The sequence below is a fragment of the Aythya ferina genome, assembly GCF_964211825.1.
Source record: "Aythya ferina genome assembly, chromosome: 1".
NCBI lineage: Eukaryota > Metazoa > Chordata > Aves > Anseriformes > Anatidae > Aythya > Aythya ferina.
Window position 1 is genome coordinate 153,392,941 of NC_140296.1, and position 19,510 is coordinate 153,412,450.

The 19,510-nt window shown below is 44.8% G+C and overlaps 1 protein-coding gene across 8 annotated transcripts in view; it reads left to right on the top strand.

Annotated features, from left to right (window-relative positions):
* The window catches only part of GRAP2 (GRB2 related adaptor protein 2), a 103,487-nt gene extending 86,097 nt beyond the window's left edge, over nucleotides 1-17,390 (top strand). For 7 of the 8 annotated variants that reach the window (XM_084506802.1, XM_084506806.1, XM_084506803.1 and 4 more), the window contains 7 exons: nucleotides 4,647-4,749; nucleotides 7,933-8,024; nucleotides 10,325-10,444; nucleotides 11,648-11,813; nucleotides 13,447-13,578; nucleotides 15,647-15,766; nucleotides 16,138-17,390. In XM_084506802.1, coding sequence (XP_084362928.1) covers nucleotides 4,672-4,749; nucleotides 7,933-8,024; nucleotides 10,325-10,444; nucleotides 11,648-11,813; nucleotides 13,447-13,578; nucleotides 15,647-15,766; nucleotides 16,138-16,317 — 888 coding nt within the window. In that variant the 5' untranslated portion in view covers nucleotides 4,647-4,671 and the 3' untranslated portion in view covers nucleotides 16,318-17,390. Of the gene's footprint in view, nucleotides 1-4,500; nucleotides 4,531-4,646; nucleotides 4,750-7,932; nucleotides 8,025-10,324; nucleotides 10,445-11,647; nucleotides 11,814-13,446; nucleotides 13,579-15,646; nucleotides 15,767-16,137 lie in introns of those variants that run through there. The other variant, XM_084506807.1, reaches the window with a different exon arrangement.
* Nucleotides 17,391-19,510: the final 2,120 nt, after the last annotated feature.

The following is a 19,510-nucleotide window of genomic DNA, read 5'->3' on the forward strand; positions in this document are numbered from 1 at the left end:
GTACAGTGCTGTGATACTCCCTTTTGGTACTGCCGGTGTACAGGCTTCCCGTGGTGCTGCCCAGCTCTGCTCCATCATGACTGGAAGCAGCACAGAATGCCCAGGTTTTCTCCAGGGAGATTAAGTGCCATCCTTGTCTGGGGCATTTCTTACCAACTGCTGTTGGTTATAGAGCCCTGGAAGTTTGTTCATTCTGTGGATGTCATTCCTAGAAGCTTTATTTTGTCTGGGCGTTGTGCAGGGGCTCAGCCCACAGCTCTGAATTCCTTTAGATGGCAGGACAGCCAAGACTTAAATGTGGCAGTGCTGAGCATTTTTGCGACTTGTTCTCCCTTATAAATTTTACCCTCTTATCACTGACAGTCAGCGGAGCCACGCCGTTAACTCGGTAGCAAGAGGTTTGTGTTTTTGGAACGAAATATTCCCATGCCACTTGTATGTGGCTTAGCTGGTGACAACAAAGCTTTTATCTATCACGGCTCTTCTAGATAACGGGTCCCTTCGCCATTGTTTCTGCTGAAATGTCATCTGGAGTTTCTGTACAGATGTTCGGGGTTGAATTCTGTCCCTGGTTGCTCATCAGTCCGATAGGTTGTTCTTGCAGAGCTGAACAAAGACACAGCAGCTCGTGCTGCATCCATCAGCGCAAAACCTCGCTGGATGGAGCTGCCCGCTGGAGGTGTGCATGCTGCAGGCATGAAAATCCAACTTTTGTTCATGTGGCTCCTTTAAGCAGGCACATCATTGCCACCGTGCCCTCTTCTGTGATGTTAATACATGAGATTGAGTGGGGCTGAGCCTGGGCTGTCCCGCAGTGGTAAGTTCTTCGTAGGTGGTGACCTTCCCTGGCATTGCTGTTGCAGAATTTTGATCCAGCTTGGTGTAGGGGAACGGTGTTAAACTCTTTGGGATGTTGCTGTCAGACCGTGTTGCTTGCTGACATGATTTAGGCCTTGACTCTTTTGATCAACAGAGAGATGCTGATGTTCTTGCTCAGGGAATGGCATTCTGCCAAGCTGAAATACCTACCTAGCACTCTCAAAGCCGAGCCGCTTTTTGCTTCTCCTTTCATGAGTCCTCTGCTGTGTTGGTCCCACAGATTGTCAGTAGCCCCATGCCCCTTGGATCTGCCTCACTACAGTGGGGAACCACAGAGGAAAATTCACCTCCATGCAGGGAGTCAGCACAAAATGGAGGTACCGCTCGACCCACACTCAGAACTGAAAAATCCTCCTTTAAACGTCACATAGGCTGCATGCTAAATCCCATACAAAGGTGATTTTCCCACAGAACATTATGCACACTCTAAAATTGTCCTTGGTTACTCGAAAGCTCAAAGGAGTTGCACCAGGCAGTTAAAAGCGGAATCCGGCTGTTTGCAAACAGCAGTGCTGTCCTTTGGGATGAAAGGTGCTTGAGAAATGAAACGTACGTTATGACAATTACAAAAAAAATCCCATCTCAGTGTTTTGTGGGATGGTGCTCGAGGTCACACACATGCAGAGAGGGACAGAAAGAGCCCCTGGCAGGGGCATTTTCATGAGGGCCCAGCACTGACCTGCACGGAGCGAAGATCCTCGAGGTACAGATGGAGGGAGGAACAGGATCAGAAAAACAGAACTGGTTTGAAGTTCAGGTGATGAAAAGTGGTAGGCTGGAGTTCAAAGACAGTATTATTGGCTAGTGTTGCTTTAGTAGTTGGTGGGGGAAGAGCTTAAGGCCACAGCGTTACTGCATTGCTGATTTATCAACACAGCCAACACTGTGTATGGTATTAGAGTCGCTTCTAAATCCAGCCGCTGGCAATGAAAAGCACATTTAATCCGTGTGTTAGATTGTTTGAAGAGGTATCTGTCTCCTGGTCTCTCCCCATGGTTGTGATTGCTGAAATAGAAAATGAGGTGAGAGAGGAGACTTTAACCATTTCGCAAGCCCTTCTCCCTTTGAGGGAGTCACGTCTCCAACAGCATCTTTATCGCTTGGGATACTGAGAAATGAAAGGCTCTCTCCTCTCATGGCCCCTGCAGAGAGAGCCCCCACTGTCTCTCCTGTCACTAAGGAGCAAAAATCAAGTACAGGATTTGTATTTAAGCAGTTTATTGTTTTTAACTGTTTGCTTTTGGTTTTTTTTTGTTTTGTTTTGTTCTCTCAAGCTGAGATGAATGTTCTGCACTAAGGAGTTCCAGGGTGCTTTTGCACTCCTGGCTCTGAGCTCTCTGCAGCAGCCCACCCCTTCAAGATATAATGCTGAAATACATCCCTTATTAAAGTAATTTTCCTTGGTCTTTTACTTCAGTTCTCTTCCATGGAAGAGTATCATTGCCTATCCAGTTCCTTCAATGGTTAATTCCACCCCTACTTAATACCCTTTTGCTCTGTTAGCGTGCAGGTGGCTCACAAAGGCTGTGGGGTGTTGCAGACTGGAGCTCCAAGCATGGCAGTGCAAGAATACGGGGCAGTCCTCAGAGCACGTCTGAGCTGCACCTACAGAGTTACACCAGTGCATTGAATAAGAGAGGGGCAATCAGAGGCCAAGCTTTATCTGTCTTTGCAGATCTGATACAGACAGTGCAAATAAGTAAGAATTAAAGAGCATCAGTAAGTGGATGGTGAGAAAAGGAGGTGAAAAGGTCTGGAGAACAACCGAGAAGCTCAATAATGCGAATAAAGCACATTGGTAAGGTGCTGCGATTCAGTAGTGAAGTGTTTGACAAAACTCCAGGCACTGGGCTGGAGCAGCAGGCGTATGGCAGGTCACGACAGCCGCATGTGCACCAAGCTACCTGGGAGGCACCAGCACCGAAACAAGCCCGGCTGCTCCAGGACAGGTTTGTGTTTAATGGGCAGAGCTGCCTGTGGCTGCTCACCAATTTGCTGCGTAGCTCGCATCAGTCACATGAATACGAATTCACGCGCAAAAAAAAAAAAAAAAAAAAAAAAAAAGAAAAGAAAAAAAAAAAGAGGGTGCTAACGGAATCCAAAAGAAAGCAAGTGAAGATCTCTTTTTTTTTTTTTTTTTTAGTTAGAAATGAGATGTAACAAATCTCAGAACTAATCTCCAGTGATGCTGTGGCCCCTCTTGTGGATTGCTTTATCCAGGCATCTTTTGTCAAGTGCAAAGGGACTCCGCGAGCAGGAAATACACAACTTAGCCAATAAATAACCACTTTTATACAGTTAACATGCACAGAAGCCAGCTAGGATTTATTGAAATATCAGGCTAAGCATTAGCATGCTCACTGCCTGTGTAAAGACACCCAAAGAGTCCTTGCTGGCGAGGCAGGCGTCAGGCAGGAGGGAACAGTCAACCTCTGTGGATCAAACCCTTGGTGTTGCTGCATTGCTGTCTGCCACCAGCTTGGTCAGCACTGGTGGCACTGACAAGTCAGTCACCCCAATGGTTAGATCTCCTGTTGTTTTTTGTTGTTGTTGTTGTTGTTTTTTCTTCCCCCTCTGAAATGTTTTATCTTTCCATGCTGGTGTTTTTCCTCTTGAATCCTAGTGCCATCTCAACAGCCATACCTCTGTCTGTAATTTTCACCTTTCTAACCTCTCTATGTATTTCCTTTACTTTTGTGGGAGGTGAAGGTTGGTAATGGAGACTTTGGCTTCAGGATCATTGCTGTCAGATGAACCTAGCTTAGTAACCATTAAAGCTACTTCTGTGTTAGAGTTGTTGGATGGTCTTCACAAGCTGGACTGTGAGAACATCCTCCAGCAGCACCTTTGATGGACGTGGCACTGCCTAGCTTCTTCTTACTTTGTCACTGTCAGCCTCACTGCTGGGCTGCAGGGTCCACAAGCCAGCCATGGGAACCAAGTAGCTCTCTTGCTCATAGAAGTGGTCCCGAGTTACATGAGCAGGAAGTGGTGAAGAAGCAAAGCTCGTGTTGCTACTTCCCCTGCCACATGTGCTCTGCTGATGAAAAGCAGGCTTTGGTTTGCAGACTGTCTGGTACATTTCAGGCTCCTAGGTTATGAACGCTGAGGAAGGGTAGGTGCATGCCTTAAATTTGTCAGTGCTACAGTTTCACACTCTGTTGACTTCAAAACGGGGACTAGAGTCTTTCTGCAAACAGTTTTTCCTAGCTGAAAGTTGTGGTTAGCCATGCTAAGCCATCACAGAGAAAAGTCTCTTTCAACCTTCAGAATCGTGGACTCCGTCCAAGAAAAAATTGTATTTATTGCAAGCTGTTCGTTTTGTCCACAATTTGTCTCTCTCCTGAGATAAAGAGTTAGTCATTGCAGAGGGCAAGTGCATTCTTCTCTTGCATGACAGAATCACTTGCTTTATTGGGAACTGTGTCAGAGTGGTCCTTGGTCTACACAGAAGAAGCTTTTCTCTGCTACCAGGTTATTTGGGTGATGTGTGCAAACTTTTCCATGAAATTGCTGCAGAGGAAGAGATCTGTTGGAATGAGCTTACAGCTGGATTCTTTGAATTACTTGAGCAAGTTACACCTTCTTGGCCATGCCATCTCTTCTGCCTGCTAATGTCTTTCAGTGTCTAGTAACTACCTTCTTCTAATGGTAGGTGCATCATTCTCAACAATGTGCATATCACAGCATTGCCTATAAGCTTTCTGTAAGCTAGACTGAGCAGTCCCAGCAGCTCATAGATGCTGACAAGCATATACTTCTTCCAGCTCTGCCCTGCCACTGAGACACAGCATGGAAGCCATCGCCAAGTTTGACTTCACTGCTTCTGGAGAGGATGAGCTGAGTTTCCAGGCTGGGGACCTACTGAAGGTAAGTGCAGCTCCAAGCATGACTGAAGCTCAGTGCTGAAATTCTGCCAGGTCTTTCTGTGCTCCCATTTGCCTTGACAAAACAGATGAACACAGATGTCCATAAACTGGGATAGAAATGCAGGACACTAGACATCCATATAACTTGCTACAAATCAACCAGTAGCTCCCAGGTCACTCCCCAGTCTGTGTCCACTCCACTTGATTTAAGGTCCCTAAACTACAAATGTAGTTGTCCTACAGTCCCCCAGTAGTCAGCAAGGAAGTATCTTTGCAGGGGAAGAGATCCAGGTCTTTGGCTGAACACATTTTGAAGATTTGGTCTGTTTTCATTGCCTATATAGATAGTCTAGGGTGACTGTGTTTAGGAAGACTTTGTCTAAAGGTAGGCAGGATGAGTGTGGGCCAGATAGATGGCTGTCTTCCTTATTTCAAACCATTAAGCTGTTAGAAATGATAGTTGTCATACATTGTGGAACTTATATGTAACTTTTCACTGTAAGTAATCACTGTTAGTTGCCACAGGGGTTTTAGGCAATTGCAAATGGAAGAGGAAATGTCCACAAAACAGTCTGTTATACACATAATGGAAGAGTTTAAGAGGTCCTTAGCTAATAATGTTATATACATCCTGCAGGAATTTAGCAATGAAAGAACGGCAGACTGGCAGAAGTAGAGTTGATCATACGCAATACAGGGCATGTGAGAGTCTCTTTAAGGTTGTTTGGCTTATGTTAGGGTAGAACAGTTCTTGTTAACCCTACTGAAGTCCCATAGGGGACTACTTGTTAACCCTATACCCTAATTACTTATTCACTTCTCAGTCCACAGCATAGCTATTCTGTTTTAGTGCAAAATGACTGAGTAAAACACCTCTCTAAGGCCTTGACCACTTCACTGGCCAGAGCAATGTTGTACAACAGTCAGGTCTAAACCCTCGTTCTGTCAGGAAGCCTTCACTACCTCTCCGTATAGTCCCGGCTGTTCCATTTAATCACCAGATATTATATCTAAGCCTTGCCTCTTCCATCACCACCATTTTTTATTTTATTGCCCTTTTAATCTTTGAAGCCTAGACAAAGCTGATGGCATCCAGAACTCATTGAGATCAAAGACCATTTTTTTACCGGAGAGCTTTGAGAAGTGTTCTGGAGAAATCACTTGTTCTCTTCAGGGTTGATGACAACTCTCATTCCTGATTCTTCCTTAGGTCAAGAGTAGTCCCCATATCCCTGATATTTACCTGATACCTGCTTTCTTAGGAGTCTGAAGTTTCATTAAGCCCCTGTCTTGGGTGACAGTGTTGGCAAGATCACTTTTCCTTCTGTTACTCCATTTCCCTTCCTGTAAAATCACTATAAGCTAAAGCTTTTCAAATTAAATTGGAAGCTACTGAGGAAAAGTGTCAAATAATGCTACACACCAGTATTAATATTAGTTGTCACTGAGACTTCGCTATCACAAAAGTCAGGCTGCCTCCTGTTTTAACGTCCTTGAGGTGAACAAAATAACACCGCCCAAGCCATAGTAACGGTAAATTCGCCTGAGTAACATCTCTCCTTCTGGCGTACGCACACACACACATTCATACCCTGTCCCGAGCCCCCTTCTGCTGCCTGAGCAACCTCCTGACTGTCTTGTCTGATCTGTGAGGGAGATAAGATGAACAGTATTGATGTAGAGATTAGAAAACAGGAAACACGAGGCCCACAACCACCAGTGACAGGAGGAAATCCACCCTCTCTCTCTCTCTCTCTCTCTCACACACACACACACACCCCACATCCTTCTCTGAGGGGATGACACACTGAGTGAAACCTTCCAGCTTTTCACCGAGGACCATCAGGTAGGTCCTTCTGGAAACCCTGCTGCCAACAAAGCAGGCCATGAGCCAGAGCAGGGTGTAGCTATCATCCCCTTTGGTTTGCCGCAGCAGCAAAAAGGGACCTTCACCCAGCACCCGGGGTGGGTGAAGCAGTGACTGGACAAGCAGGGATCTCCACAGCTTTCAACTCCTCAACTTTTCATTACCCAGATGCACAGAAAAAGCCTGTGTGGCAGGCAAGGCAATGGAGAATCAGCCCCGGGGACAGTAACATCTTGTTGCCAGCACCAAGCAGCTAGAAATGTGTGTTAGGCTCCCAAACACACGAGACTGGCTTACAGAACGAGTATTATTGTTGTTAACAATAGATTTCAAATGAAGTCTTTTCCACTTGCTTTTTGTCTTTTAAAACTGTCAGGGCTCGTGCTTTCAGGCTCCTCTCCAAACCCAGAAGGAACAGAAACATGTTCTATTTTATAAAAAGGAATTACATCCCAGGAACTGGAACATCAAACCAAACGCCACACCATTTGTGGCAAAATCACAAAATGGTTGTATCCCTGTCCTCTCCCCTCTAACTTAGAGCTGTATCAGAGGCCATCAGCCAGGGAGCAGTGAATTTGGGCAGTCCCTGGTCAGCGGTGCTGTCCCTAAGGGCCATTCCAGTCAACATTAATGTCAACACTTGTGAAGCCGTGCCAGTCTGCACTGTGCACTGGCTTCCTGCTGTCCAGCAATCTTGGAAGTGGCTAATAGTGGCTTTAAAATACTTTTTTGCCTCCTACTTTTATCTGCCCTGTCAAGCTCAGGGCTGCTGCGGACTTAACCCACTAAATACTCTCTTGCAAAATGACATGTGAGAACACATGACGATATTCGTGCTGCCACAACACACACACACACTGAGGTATAGCTGTATACCCCTCCATGCACATACATGTTAGAGGAGTTTTCACAGAGTTTTTCCTCCCTTGTGAAGCTGACATGATCCAGTACTAACAATTAAGAGCAGCACAGAGAACTCCTTAAACCCCTGTTAAGTCCTTCAGAGCTGATTTCCTCCATCTCACAGACATCAGAGATATGCAGGCTGCATCCCCAGCCACCTGAAATGGCATTCAGATGAAGGGATAAAGGTAATAAGCAATCCGTCTAATTCCAACCAGCATTCTTCATTGCTTTGTTTGCACTCAAGTGGTCATCAGCCACTAACCTTGCTGCAAGGTGGGTGGGAAGTAGAGTGTATTAAGGAGTTCTCTTTCATTTTTTTTTACACAAAATCCTAGTTTTCTATCAGAATCTTAGTTCCTTTTGCCTTTCTCAGGAGATGTGTTTATTTCATCTGTCTCTCTGTTGCAGGTTTTGAGCTCCCAGGAAGAGTGGTACAAGGCTGAACTCAGGGGTCAAGAGGGCTACGTTCCTAAGAACTTCATTGATTTCCACGTTCCCCCGTAAGTGTTGCGTGCACCGCCATTGCACAGTGCCACAGAGAGTGTGTCTGTGTGTGCGTGCAGGTAGGCAGGTGTGACAGAGGAAGCACTGGTTATAACATACTGCAATTTAAGGCTGGCAAGGACTGCCATAATGCTATACACAGTTCTGCCAGCGCACCTTATTCCTACCCTGAAGCATCCTGTGTTCTTTCCGAACTGAATGGTTCTCAATGCTCGGCATCACTCTCAAGTGACTCCTTTGTTACTGCTGCTCAGAGGGATGTCACCGGTATGTGGCAGGAACTGCATTTAGCTCTCCTTGGGCAGAAGGAGAGTAGGCATGATGTGAAGTCTTGGCAACAGACAGAGTCTGAGCACAAAAGGAAGAGCAAGAACTCTCCCTATAAATGAATTATAAAAAAAAAAAAAAAAAATGTAATCCGCCTCCCCCCTGACTCTTAACTACATTAACTCCCTTTTTCCTACCCTGCTATCCACGTTCCCTCCCCCCACGAAGCGTGTGCGAGTTTCTCTCGATGCACTAGAGGTCAGTGCAATGCTGCACGAAGTGTGACAGCTGGTGTTGCTCGTGGATTGACAGAGACGATAGACCAGACATGTCACCCTGCTCCCACACACATGCAAACACACACACACACACACACACACACCCCTCTCCACGCTTCGTGACTGCACACCCAAACACGGATCTGTCAGAGGACAGGCATACCCCCCTTCCTCCCTCCCCGCCGTGCGGGTGGCATGACAGCAAGGACTGATAGGTGTTTAAACGCTTGCTAAATGTGCTGTCCAGCCCCGTGCCATAAATATGCCAACGGGTGGCAGTTTTATAACCTTTTTCCTCTCAGTTGGCAGAAATCCTCCCAGAAGCCCCTCTAATTGCCTTCTTTTGTAAAAGTGATGCTGCATTTCAGGAGGAGGCAGAGCATGGACCAAGGCCAGTCCTGCTAGCTATAACACACTCATGCCCTGGGCAGGCAAACTGGGAGCTTGCAGGGATTTTGTGCCCTACAAAGTGCCACTGTCCCCTTTGGAGGTGGCACTTTCTGGACTATTTGGATATGAGCCAGCCTGCCTGGCTGAGCTGAAGGACGTTTTTAGTTTGCTCTACAAATATGGGCTGTTGCTTTTGGGCCCCATGGGGACAAAATCTCCCAGCTAATTGTGCTTGTTCACTCTTTCTCAGGGCTGTGACATCATGCAGGGACACTAGCAGCTTCTTTTTTTCACACACTTTTTCTTCATGATGTTTTCTCTGCGCGAGAACTGTGAAGAAACATTTCCACTTTGACACTTTTCTATGAGTAGCACGTCTGCACTTTGAAGGCCAGACGCTAGAACCAGGTGTAGGGAAGAAAGTTGTGTCCTATTTTTGATGGGCCATTTTCCCCATCTTTGTATTGTCAATAATCATCAAGAGCAGTTATCAATGGTGATTAAAGTCTGATTTCCCTTTTGATTGTTAATGATACATAGATAAACTACGATGATGGTAAGGAGAAGAATAACAAAACTCCAAAGAGGAAATGACAGTCTGAAATGATCAGTCTTTAATTGTAATGCAATACAGGTAATTAAGCATTACATAAGGCAGAAGACTGCAGATTGTAGATCTCATTAGCTGCAGACATATACGAGTGTACATTATGTTTTTTCCCTACTTAAAATTTCCTATTGATACTACCTTATTTTACTATTTATGATGACTTTTCTCATTATTTGTCCAGTGCCTTATACTAACCGTTTGTTATGTTTGGTTAAATTTACATAAGCGTACTTATGCATTCTGTGTTTCTGAGATTTTGTGGTATTATAACTCTTGCAAAAGCCAATTTATTAGTACTGAAACTTTCATGCCTTGCTTCTGTTAAAAATTTATGTTTGTCCCTTGCAATATATCCATCACAGTCCAGTAATTTTCAATCAGTTTACCAAGAGCAATTTGATGTATGTCTGAGAATTGTGCGTATATGTACATATATATATACACATTTGTAATTTTAAATTTCCTTGACTAACACCTTACTCTACTGTGCCTGTAATTACACTTTCAGCTGAGTGTTACTTAGCAGGCCAAAGCTTACGTGGTTCTCTTTGCATGCACATGCTTTTACAGCTCAGAGAAAATGGTCTGCCTCCGCATGGCCAGTGGGAGTAGTCATGTGGGATCCTCTGATTCTTTTGTTATGTCTTTCCTCCAACCTGCTTTTTCATGTTCTCCTTACCTTCAGTTTTTCTGTTCCCTAATTTATTTCACCTTCTTTATTCTTGTCTCCCTGGTTTTTCCCACTTGACAGCTGGTTTGATGAGAGGATATCCCGCCACGAAGCCGAGAACATCCTCATGAACAAAGGAGTTGGTTCCTTCATTGTCCGGGCCAGTCAGAACTCTCATGGTGACTTCTCCATCTCTGTCAGGTATCTGCTCTGCACAATGTTTTCCTGCCCCTTTTCCTGGTTAATGGTCTCTTCCATAAGTGGTCTCTTCTAATGGTCTGGCTTCCTAATGACAGGAATCTTAATGTGACATTGCCTCTCAGGAAGTTTGCATGCTGCCAGTCACTGGCAGTGCTGCTGTGTCACATGAATGAGAATGAATTAGGTATCTAATTCCCAAATGTTTCTGTCTTTCAAGTGACACGATGAACTCCCCATTTCAAAGCTGCATCCCCTAGTGACCTGCTTCGCTGAAGGAGCTGCAGCAAAGCAAAGTGGCACACGGGACATCTCCCACAGTACAAAAAGTGTGCCTTTCATTTGTTTTATTTTCTTGACAGTGCCATTTGCTATATCCAAGAATTCCACTACTGCCAGTAGTGGAATTATTATTAACTTATTTCCCACGGATCAATAAAACAGCCACTGGATAAGAACAGACTTTTTTTTTCTTTTTTTCCTTTTTACTAGTAGCCCACCTTCATTTCAGCCACTTAATGCATTTCAGCCTTTCTCAGAGCTTCAAAGCAGAGCTGTTAAATGATGGTTGGTTTTCTGATTTTCCATTAATTGATGTCCAATCAATAATCACTTTTAAATTAAAGTAGTGATTAGCAATGCCCATTCTAAGCATTGTGAAGTTTCTGATTCAGAGAATTCAAAAATTATCTGGGGGGAATGCAGGAAAACCTTTTGCCAGGAACACTAACTCTGCTGTGGCCACCCCTTTCTGTGTATCAGATGCTTTTTTAAGTCACCCCTTCTGGGTGACTTAAAACTGTGTATCAGATGCTTTTTTAAGTCACCCCTTCTGGGTAGACTACAACTGTACCTTTGTGTCTCATACATAGGACAGAATAAAGCTATTAGATATTTGTGGACCTCAAAGTTCCTTTGGCCTTTATTTCAAACGAGAGGCTTTAAAACCCTGTGCTTTGTTCTGATAGCACTTGTGACTGGCCAGCCCTTCAACATTCCATGTTTGTAAATTGATGTGTCATTTGAAACACAGAGCCTCATCTAGGTCCAATACACACAAGGGCTACCACTGGTTTACTTTCCAGAAGTCTAGATTTGGCCAAGTGTCAGAAAGAACTGTTAGGGTTCCCTTCGGGAAAAGACTTTTTCAAAGAAGACGAAGGTGCAAGCCAGTTGGTGATCTCTTACTTTTTCAACTGGATTCAGGCATGAAGATGATGTGCAACACTTCAAAGTGATGAGGGATTCAAAGGGTAACTACTACTTGTGGACAGAGAAATTCTACTCGCTAAACAAGCTGGTAGACTACTACAAGACAACTTCCATCTCCAGGCAGAAGCAGATCTTCCTGAGGGACGAACGAGAAGAGAAGGTAAACACAAACTATCCTCAGGAGTTCCTCAGGGAGAAACCCTTTTATTGAAGGAATTTAGCTCACAAGAATATCTAGGAGGGAGATCTGTCCTTGGAAACCCAATCATATCACTGTGCTGGTGGGCCTTGCAACATAGATTTTTAGTTAATTAGAGCAGAATTTTCTGATTTTGTTTTGGATTGTGATAGAAAATGCTGCAGATCTGCATAGAGGTGCTTTGCTAAAGCTGTGCTGAGGCCTCACAGCTGAAATCCTAATACGCCTTGCACAACCGAGGGAAGCAGGTCGTGCCTTATGAAACGCCTAGATTTCATAAGGTCTGGTACAAAGTTTGCTGTTAGGCTGTGTCTGAGAAGAATTTGAGTCTGGTTTCCTAGCGTCCTTGAATGTACATAGAGTGCAGCTGTTATTACAGTGGAAAGTTTGTGTGCTCAGAAGAATTACCTCTCTCCTGTTACTTAGTGTAGTAAGGGATGTGGAGGAACCCAAGGCAGAACCTGGTGCAGTGGCTGGTGGGGGCTGAAAAGTCCTGCTGAGGAGAACATAGCAGGTCTGGGAACAAGCTGTGCATTCAGGGAGGACGTAGTAGGTGTTTAAGAAGGCAGGGAAATCCCAGTCCAATGAATGCCTGGTTTTGTGCCAGGAGAACAAGCAAATGACATAGTAACGCCTGCTATGCGTCGCACACACAATAGTGGGAGTGAACGCACCTGGTCACTGCAGTAACCAAAGTCCTGCTTTACTGGGAAACGGATTCTAGTATTAAATTACCAGGATGTACAGGTAGAGGCGAGGCAGAAAGTGCACAAATTGCTCACTGCAGCAGGAGAGTGTTATAAGCTGCATGTGGGTCATTCTTTCTGGCTCAGATAAAAGAGAGGATTTATTTTTCAGTCTGAAGGAAGAGCTTGTGTTGTTGTCTCTTTCTAGCCCACTTATTCAGCACTTTAAAAATGCATTAGTAGGATGTAAAATAGACACTATGGGACCTATGAGAAACAGATCACAGCAAATAATAGTTTGGGGAAGGAGAAAGAAAGACTGAATTCATGTATATCTATCAGTAAGACAACCTGTTTGGGCTGACTCTGAGCAGGGAGAGAAAGGGAACAGCATTTGCTCCAAGATGCAGACAGGCAAATAAAAGAACAGGAGTCAAGTTTGCTTTGGCAAATGCTCTGTATATTTGTTATGGTGATAGGCTCAGCAGGGTATGTTTAGCGCTCATCACAGTGGGGTTTCAGTTCACAATTAGAATTTCTAGATGCTACAACCATATTACAAAATGATAGTAATATATGGATTTTTGTTATGGATTTTTTACAAATGAAGGTTAAGGGCAGTATTTCCAAAAAGATTTTGCCTCCTATTCTGGTCCTCACATCGGTGATCACATTTCCAGCCCAGCATCACCTTTTACTACCCATTCTTCAAATGGGGGATGGGGAAGATCTAAAATATGGGATTCTTTATTTGTCCTTCTGTTCAGGGAGGCAGGAGCATACCTTTGGAAGAGCCTCTAAGGTGAAGGGTAGTGATAATTATCAGTAGGTAATGATTGCTAAGCTTCAGTCAGGGTTGTGGTGGGAAGCAAAACCTGACCTCACTTTTGGGATCTTTCTTCCATCAGGAAAGGCGTGGTGGGAGTCTGGAACGGATGGGATGGGACGCTCTCCATCTGGGTGGAGCATCTGGAGAAGCTCATTCTTCTATATCCAGGAGATACGTTGATCATCCAGTCCCTGTACTGCACCAGCAACAGGTACTACCAGGAAAAAAAAGCCTGGGCACATGAAACTGGCCTTGATGGCTTGGTGGCACGGGAACACTCACTTTATCAAAATCTGCCACCCTGAGTCTGCTTTAGGAGGCAGAGTCAGTTCGATCTTCATATGGAAGTAGCAACAATGATGGCATTGGCCTAGGCAGATCTTTTGGGCTGAAACAAATGCCAGCTTTTATTTAGTTCTGTGATCTTTGGGACTTACTGACAAACCAACAACAACAAAAAAAAGAAATTAGCACACTGTAGTCCTTTCACTGGGAACCTGAGACTATTGAGCTCCACCCCAAAAAATTGAAAGCAAGGGTAGTGTCTTGTGACAGTTTGGAAAAACACTCCCAGATCTGGCGCACACAAATATAGGTGGTTTCAGGAACTCCTCTTGAGTCTGTAGGACAAGTGAAACCTTGCTGCCTGTTTCTTCTCTCTTATTGCACTGACAGTCTGCACCACACAACACATCGGGGATTAGAAATTACTATGGTAACCCTAGAAAACCATGGCTTCCTCCAAAACATTCCTCCTCCTGTTCTGGGCCCTTTCTATTCCCTCTCATCACGTTGCACCCCTGATGCATGATGTTTCTTTGCTCTCTTGGTGGCACAGGAATGGAGAGGACAACAGCAATCCTTGGTGACGTCTTCACAGTTCTTCCTGATTAATTAGGGTGGAAATAGTTTTCCCAAAAATCCCAAACACAGCATCCTGCGAGCCTCTACGAAGAAAATTAACTATCCCAGCCAAAGCCATAACACTGGGGTTGTCTCATGTCTCTTGGCAGAGACAGTGTAGCATCAGCCAAGGAGAGGACTTGTCTTGATGAAGGCATAAAATCCAATGCCACGTCCATTGAGGCAAGAGAACTCCTGTATCACATGGCCAGGGACAATCATGAAATGGCTGTTCTCTCTTCAGACAAGTAGCATTGCCTGTCAGGGGACTGATGATGGAATCATACAAGCTCTGATAAAGCTGAGGATCTGCACTCTTTGGAGCACTGTCTATGCCTGAGTCACATTCGTTACAGAGCAAAAAGTCTCAGAGGTGTGAAGTGTCCGTGCAGTAAATCTTGCAGCTGCAAAGCCAAATTGAGTTCACTCACATCTAGGCAGGGACAGCTGAGGTGCAAATTGTGCCCCAGTCTCAGGGACCTTTTAGGCTGACAAAGGTGTAAGTGACACCAAGGGAGCATATAGAAGAGTAAGTGCAAGAAAATCAGCAGCAAGAGGGAGAAAACAATAGCTGCTTACAGCAAACACAAGCTGTTCTTCCTCCCCTCTGTTGATACAACTGATCAGATCTTGTGTCACTGAAGTACTGCTGCAACCTGAGCTAACATGATAACAGATTCTGTCAGACTGTTATTGTAAAAAAAAAAAAAAAAAAAAAAAAAAAAAAAAAAAAGGTAAAAACAATTTCGGTGCATGTAAAGGCCTGAAGAGCTGAAGGCACTAAGGCACTCAGCACCTCTTGGTTGTGCAGACAATAGAGAACTTGCTCCCTGGATGATTTGTATTAATATGACTTGAGATGTGCAGTCATACGCAATTTTTTTCTATGAATGTGATTTTGTCCCTTTCCTCTTCCATTAATTGAGCTACTGGATTCAAAGGCCTGTTCCCTGCTCTTTACAATGTGGGGCAGCCCAAAGAAAAAGTAAAATAGGGAGACTGGGTCTTAATAACTCCAGAAAGGCAAAACTCCCCTTGTTGAGCTGGCTTTTCACCTGTGATTTATAATAGCCTTAGGTTTTCTCCAAAACTCCCAGAAGCCAAAAAAGCCACTGGCCCCTTTTCTCAGTAGATGTGGAAAAGTGTCCACATCTCAACTTCCAACTTCTAAGAAGAAAAATCCAAAATAGAACAGTCTAAGTTGACCTCCTCCATGAGAGGCATTGCTTCCAGGACTGCAACATAGGGACTGTACTGCAAGCTGACTTTTAAGATGATTTGCATGAGGCTTGGACCTTGACCACCTTGACTCTTAAAGTCCCTCATTCTTACACCTCAGTACATTCATGACTTTTCTCTTGCTGTTGTCTTTCTAGGATAGATATGGGGGGAGTCTGGACAGGAAAGAAGGGCTGCATGGACTAAGGAATCACGGCCAAGGAAGTGCAGCAGCTATGCAACGGAGACACACAGACCCCCTGCACCAGCAGACACCAGTAAGTGATGTACCTGCAAGGCCCAGCTCACTGGGTTCCTTATCAATGGCAAGCTGTCTAGGCAATGCTCCCTGCACAGAGGTTGCATGAGGAATAGTGTGTTATGGCTGTTGAGATATATGTTAGAAGATGTTCCTGAGTCTCAAGACTCTATCACAGCTGCTTGAATCTGGTTGAATCCATATGAGCCTAGTTCCAAGTCTGTTCTCAAGATCAGTTTTAGTTAACATGCAGAATTATTAGAAGAGGGAACTTAGCATGAGCTCAACACAATAAGCATCTGGGGCTTTGTGAGTGAGCCTGAGCTCACCAGTGGGTCTGGATCAAGCATGTGATTCCTTGTTCCCTGCCTGTCTCTGTCTCCTTCCCAGCGAACGCTATGGGTCCGTGCCTTGTACGACTTTGATGCTGTGGAACACGACGAGCTGGGCTTCCGCAGTGGAGACATCGTAGAGGTTCTAGACAGCTCCAACCCATCATGGTGGAAAGGACGTCTGCGTGGAGAACTGGGTCTCTTCCCTTCCAACTATGTCACACCAGTGCTCCTGTGAGGGCACAGTATGCCCCGGAGGGCTGTATCAGAGCTGCTCTTCTGACATGACTGGGACAGAGAGGGAGTGAATCTTCCCTTGCCCCCAGGACATATGGTGTTTTTGCTTTTGTCTTAATTTATTGGGAATTGATCTTCTGAAATGCTGGTAAGAAACAGAACCCTTTGAAGAGGGTGGGAATTTTTTCCCGTTTTGTACATCCATAAAGGGGTAGGCAGCAAGAAACCTGGACTGTTTACTGAGACCTTGCCGGATCCTCCCTGCCCTGTTATTACTTTGGCTAAGTATTGATAACTTCCTGCAATTAGGTTTGTTTTGTGGAAATGCACCTCAAACAAGTCAGGTTTCAATCTTTGGGTGGCACTACCCCTTTCTTTTAGATCTGGTTGCACTCATGGTCCCTTCAGGCTCCATTTCACCTTTCTTTCAGAGGCAGGACTAATGCCAAGGTGAGTTAAATGATGATTGTTAATTACATTAATCCTTCAGGTAGGGATGGCAAGTAAGGGGTACTTAGGCTGAGGTGCAAGGCAACCTTGACTTTTCTAAATAGTTTTTGGCCTGCACCTGTAGTACTTTCTGTGAGCACTGAATGTGTGGATACACCGGATGAAGGGATGGGGTCCTGGAAGTTTCTGTACAAATAACCAAGTGGTGAAGACACAGGAGGGTGAGAAGCTAATTTCATGGCTTCTTCAGATAGTCTTGCTCTCCTGCACCTCTGCCTGCACCCTGCAACAACAGCTTGTCCCATTTTCTATCTGCTTTCCAAGGTACCTAAACATCCTATTAGACATCCTGGTTAGAGCAGGTCAGGCTCTAAAACTACCTGAATATCCCCTGGATTTAATAACAGTGGATATCCCTTACTGATACCATTCTAAAACTGAGTTGGGGAGGGGTTGAGGAGAAGAGGTTTTTCTGTTTCGTGCCAGAAGTTCTTTCCCTGAGAAGGTGGGGTGTTCAGGATCACTGGGTATACAACTCTGGCTTGCCAGTGGAATGCATCATGCGACTTGTTGAGCTGTGACTTTACAGTGTGCAGACAATAAAGTTGTGGCCATTGAACAGTCTATTCTCTGTTCCAGTTTCTTTTAGATGAAATAAGGTAAATGAATAGGATTTCAAATCATTGCTGAGTGAATGCCAAGATGTGATACAAATATACTGCAAATGCACATTAAAATGATCCAAACCCTGAGAAAGAGATACTGCTGCCTAGCCACCGCTCATGCAAGTTTATATTAAACAAGCTGCCTGAATTTTTCACAACATGTGGAACCTCAGCAGTCAGCAAGGAAGTGATGAATTATCATTCTGGGGAAAGAAAGAAAAGGTAAGTGAAAAAAACTCTAAAACCAAATCAGACTCAGCAAGAAAAATGTTCTTATCTTTTGTTAGTCCTAGTGGGAGAAAAAAATCCAGGAAATAGGTTCTTGGTGCAGTCCAATTCAATGTAGCTGGCCTAAATAAAGCTGCCAGCTAGAGAGAGTATTAGCAGAAAGGACCCGTTGTCAAGGATTTGAGAGAACTCCACCAAAAGCAGATTATTAATGGTTGAAGTAAAATGAGAATAATTAACAAGGCATATAAGCCCCTAAATAGAAGAGAAAACTTTGAAAAACACATTAAGAGCTAATCTCCATTGGCTACACGGGTGGCTCAGGAAACAGGGAAACACCATATGGCTTCCTGAGCTGTACTTGGCCCTGTTACTCTTGCAGAGGCTCTGTTCTGGGCCTTTAGCATCTCACCTTTAAAGAGGAGTAAACTCCATGTGGCTTTGTTTGGAACAAGCTACATTATATCATGGGTTGATGTGGGGGTGTAACCTCTGTAAGTCCACAGTTTTGAAATGTTTTGTTTTGATCCACTCTTCTTGAATTTTTTTTTTTTTTTTTTTTTTTTTTTTTTTACTAAGCTAATGTCAAGTTTGGAAGACAAAGGGCTAATATTCAATCAGGGAGAGGATTAAGTCCACAGGAAAGGTGGAAGGAGAGAAAAAAAGAAAGCAGTCAAAGCAGAGGAGGGATATGAATGATGATTCTTCCATTTCCGCATGATATCTTTGTTTTCCCACACAACATCCTTGCCTCTAGACTGGCAAGACATGGGTTTGACAGATGGACCACTCAGTGGGTAAGGAATTGGCTGGATGGTCGCACTCAAAGAGTTGCAGTCAGCGGCTCGATGTCCACATGGAGATGATAATTGGCATTCCTTAAGGGTCAGCATTGGGACCCACACTGTTTAACATCTTCATCGGTGACATGGACAGTAGGATCGAGTGCACCCTCACCAAGTTTGCTCGTGACACCACGCTGTGTGGTGTGGTTGACACACTGGAGAGTAGGAATGCCATCCAGAGGGGCCTGGGCAGGCTCGAGAGGTGGGCCTGTGCAAGCCTCATGAGGTTCAACAAGGCCAAGTGCAAGGTCCTGCATCTGGGCCTGGGCAATCCCAAGCACAAACACAGGCTGGGGGCAGAATGGACTGAGAGCAGCCCTGAGGAGAAGGACCTGGTGGTGTTGGTTGACAAGCAGGTCCAGGAGGGCGAGGGTGGTGAGTGTACCCCTCTGCTCTTGTGAGACCCCACCTGGAGCCCGGCATTCAGCTCTGGGGGCCCCAACATAGGAAAGACCTATTGTATTGGGTCCATAGGAGGGCCGTGAGGATGATCAGGTGTCTGGAGCACCTTTCCTGTGAAGACAGGCTGAAGGAGTTGGGGTTGTTCAGCCTGCAGAAGAGAAGGCCACGGGGAGACCTTATAGCAGCCTACCAGTGCCTAAAGGGGGCTACAGAGAAGCTGGAGGGGGACTCCTTGTCAGGGAGTGTGGTGAAAGGACAAGGGGCAATGGCTTTAAACTAAAAGAGGGTAGGTTTAGATTAGATATGAAGAACAAAATCTTTACTCTGAGGGTGAAGAGGCACTGGCACAGGTTGCCTCGGAGAAAATGTGGATGCCTCATCCCTGGAGGTGTTCAAGGTCAAGTTAGATGGGGTTCTAATGGTGTGTTCACCATTATTCTCACTGTGTCAAATCATCTTTCAATGAGTTCTTTTTTTTTTTTTTTTTTTCCTTTCCTCAGCACTCTAAAGACCCTCTTGGTAGTGAAGATGTAGTTGCACAAAATTAATTGAAGATAATGCACTTAGCAGTCTGATAGCTTTTTCACACATTTGAAACCCCTTT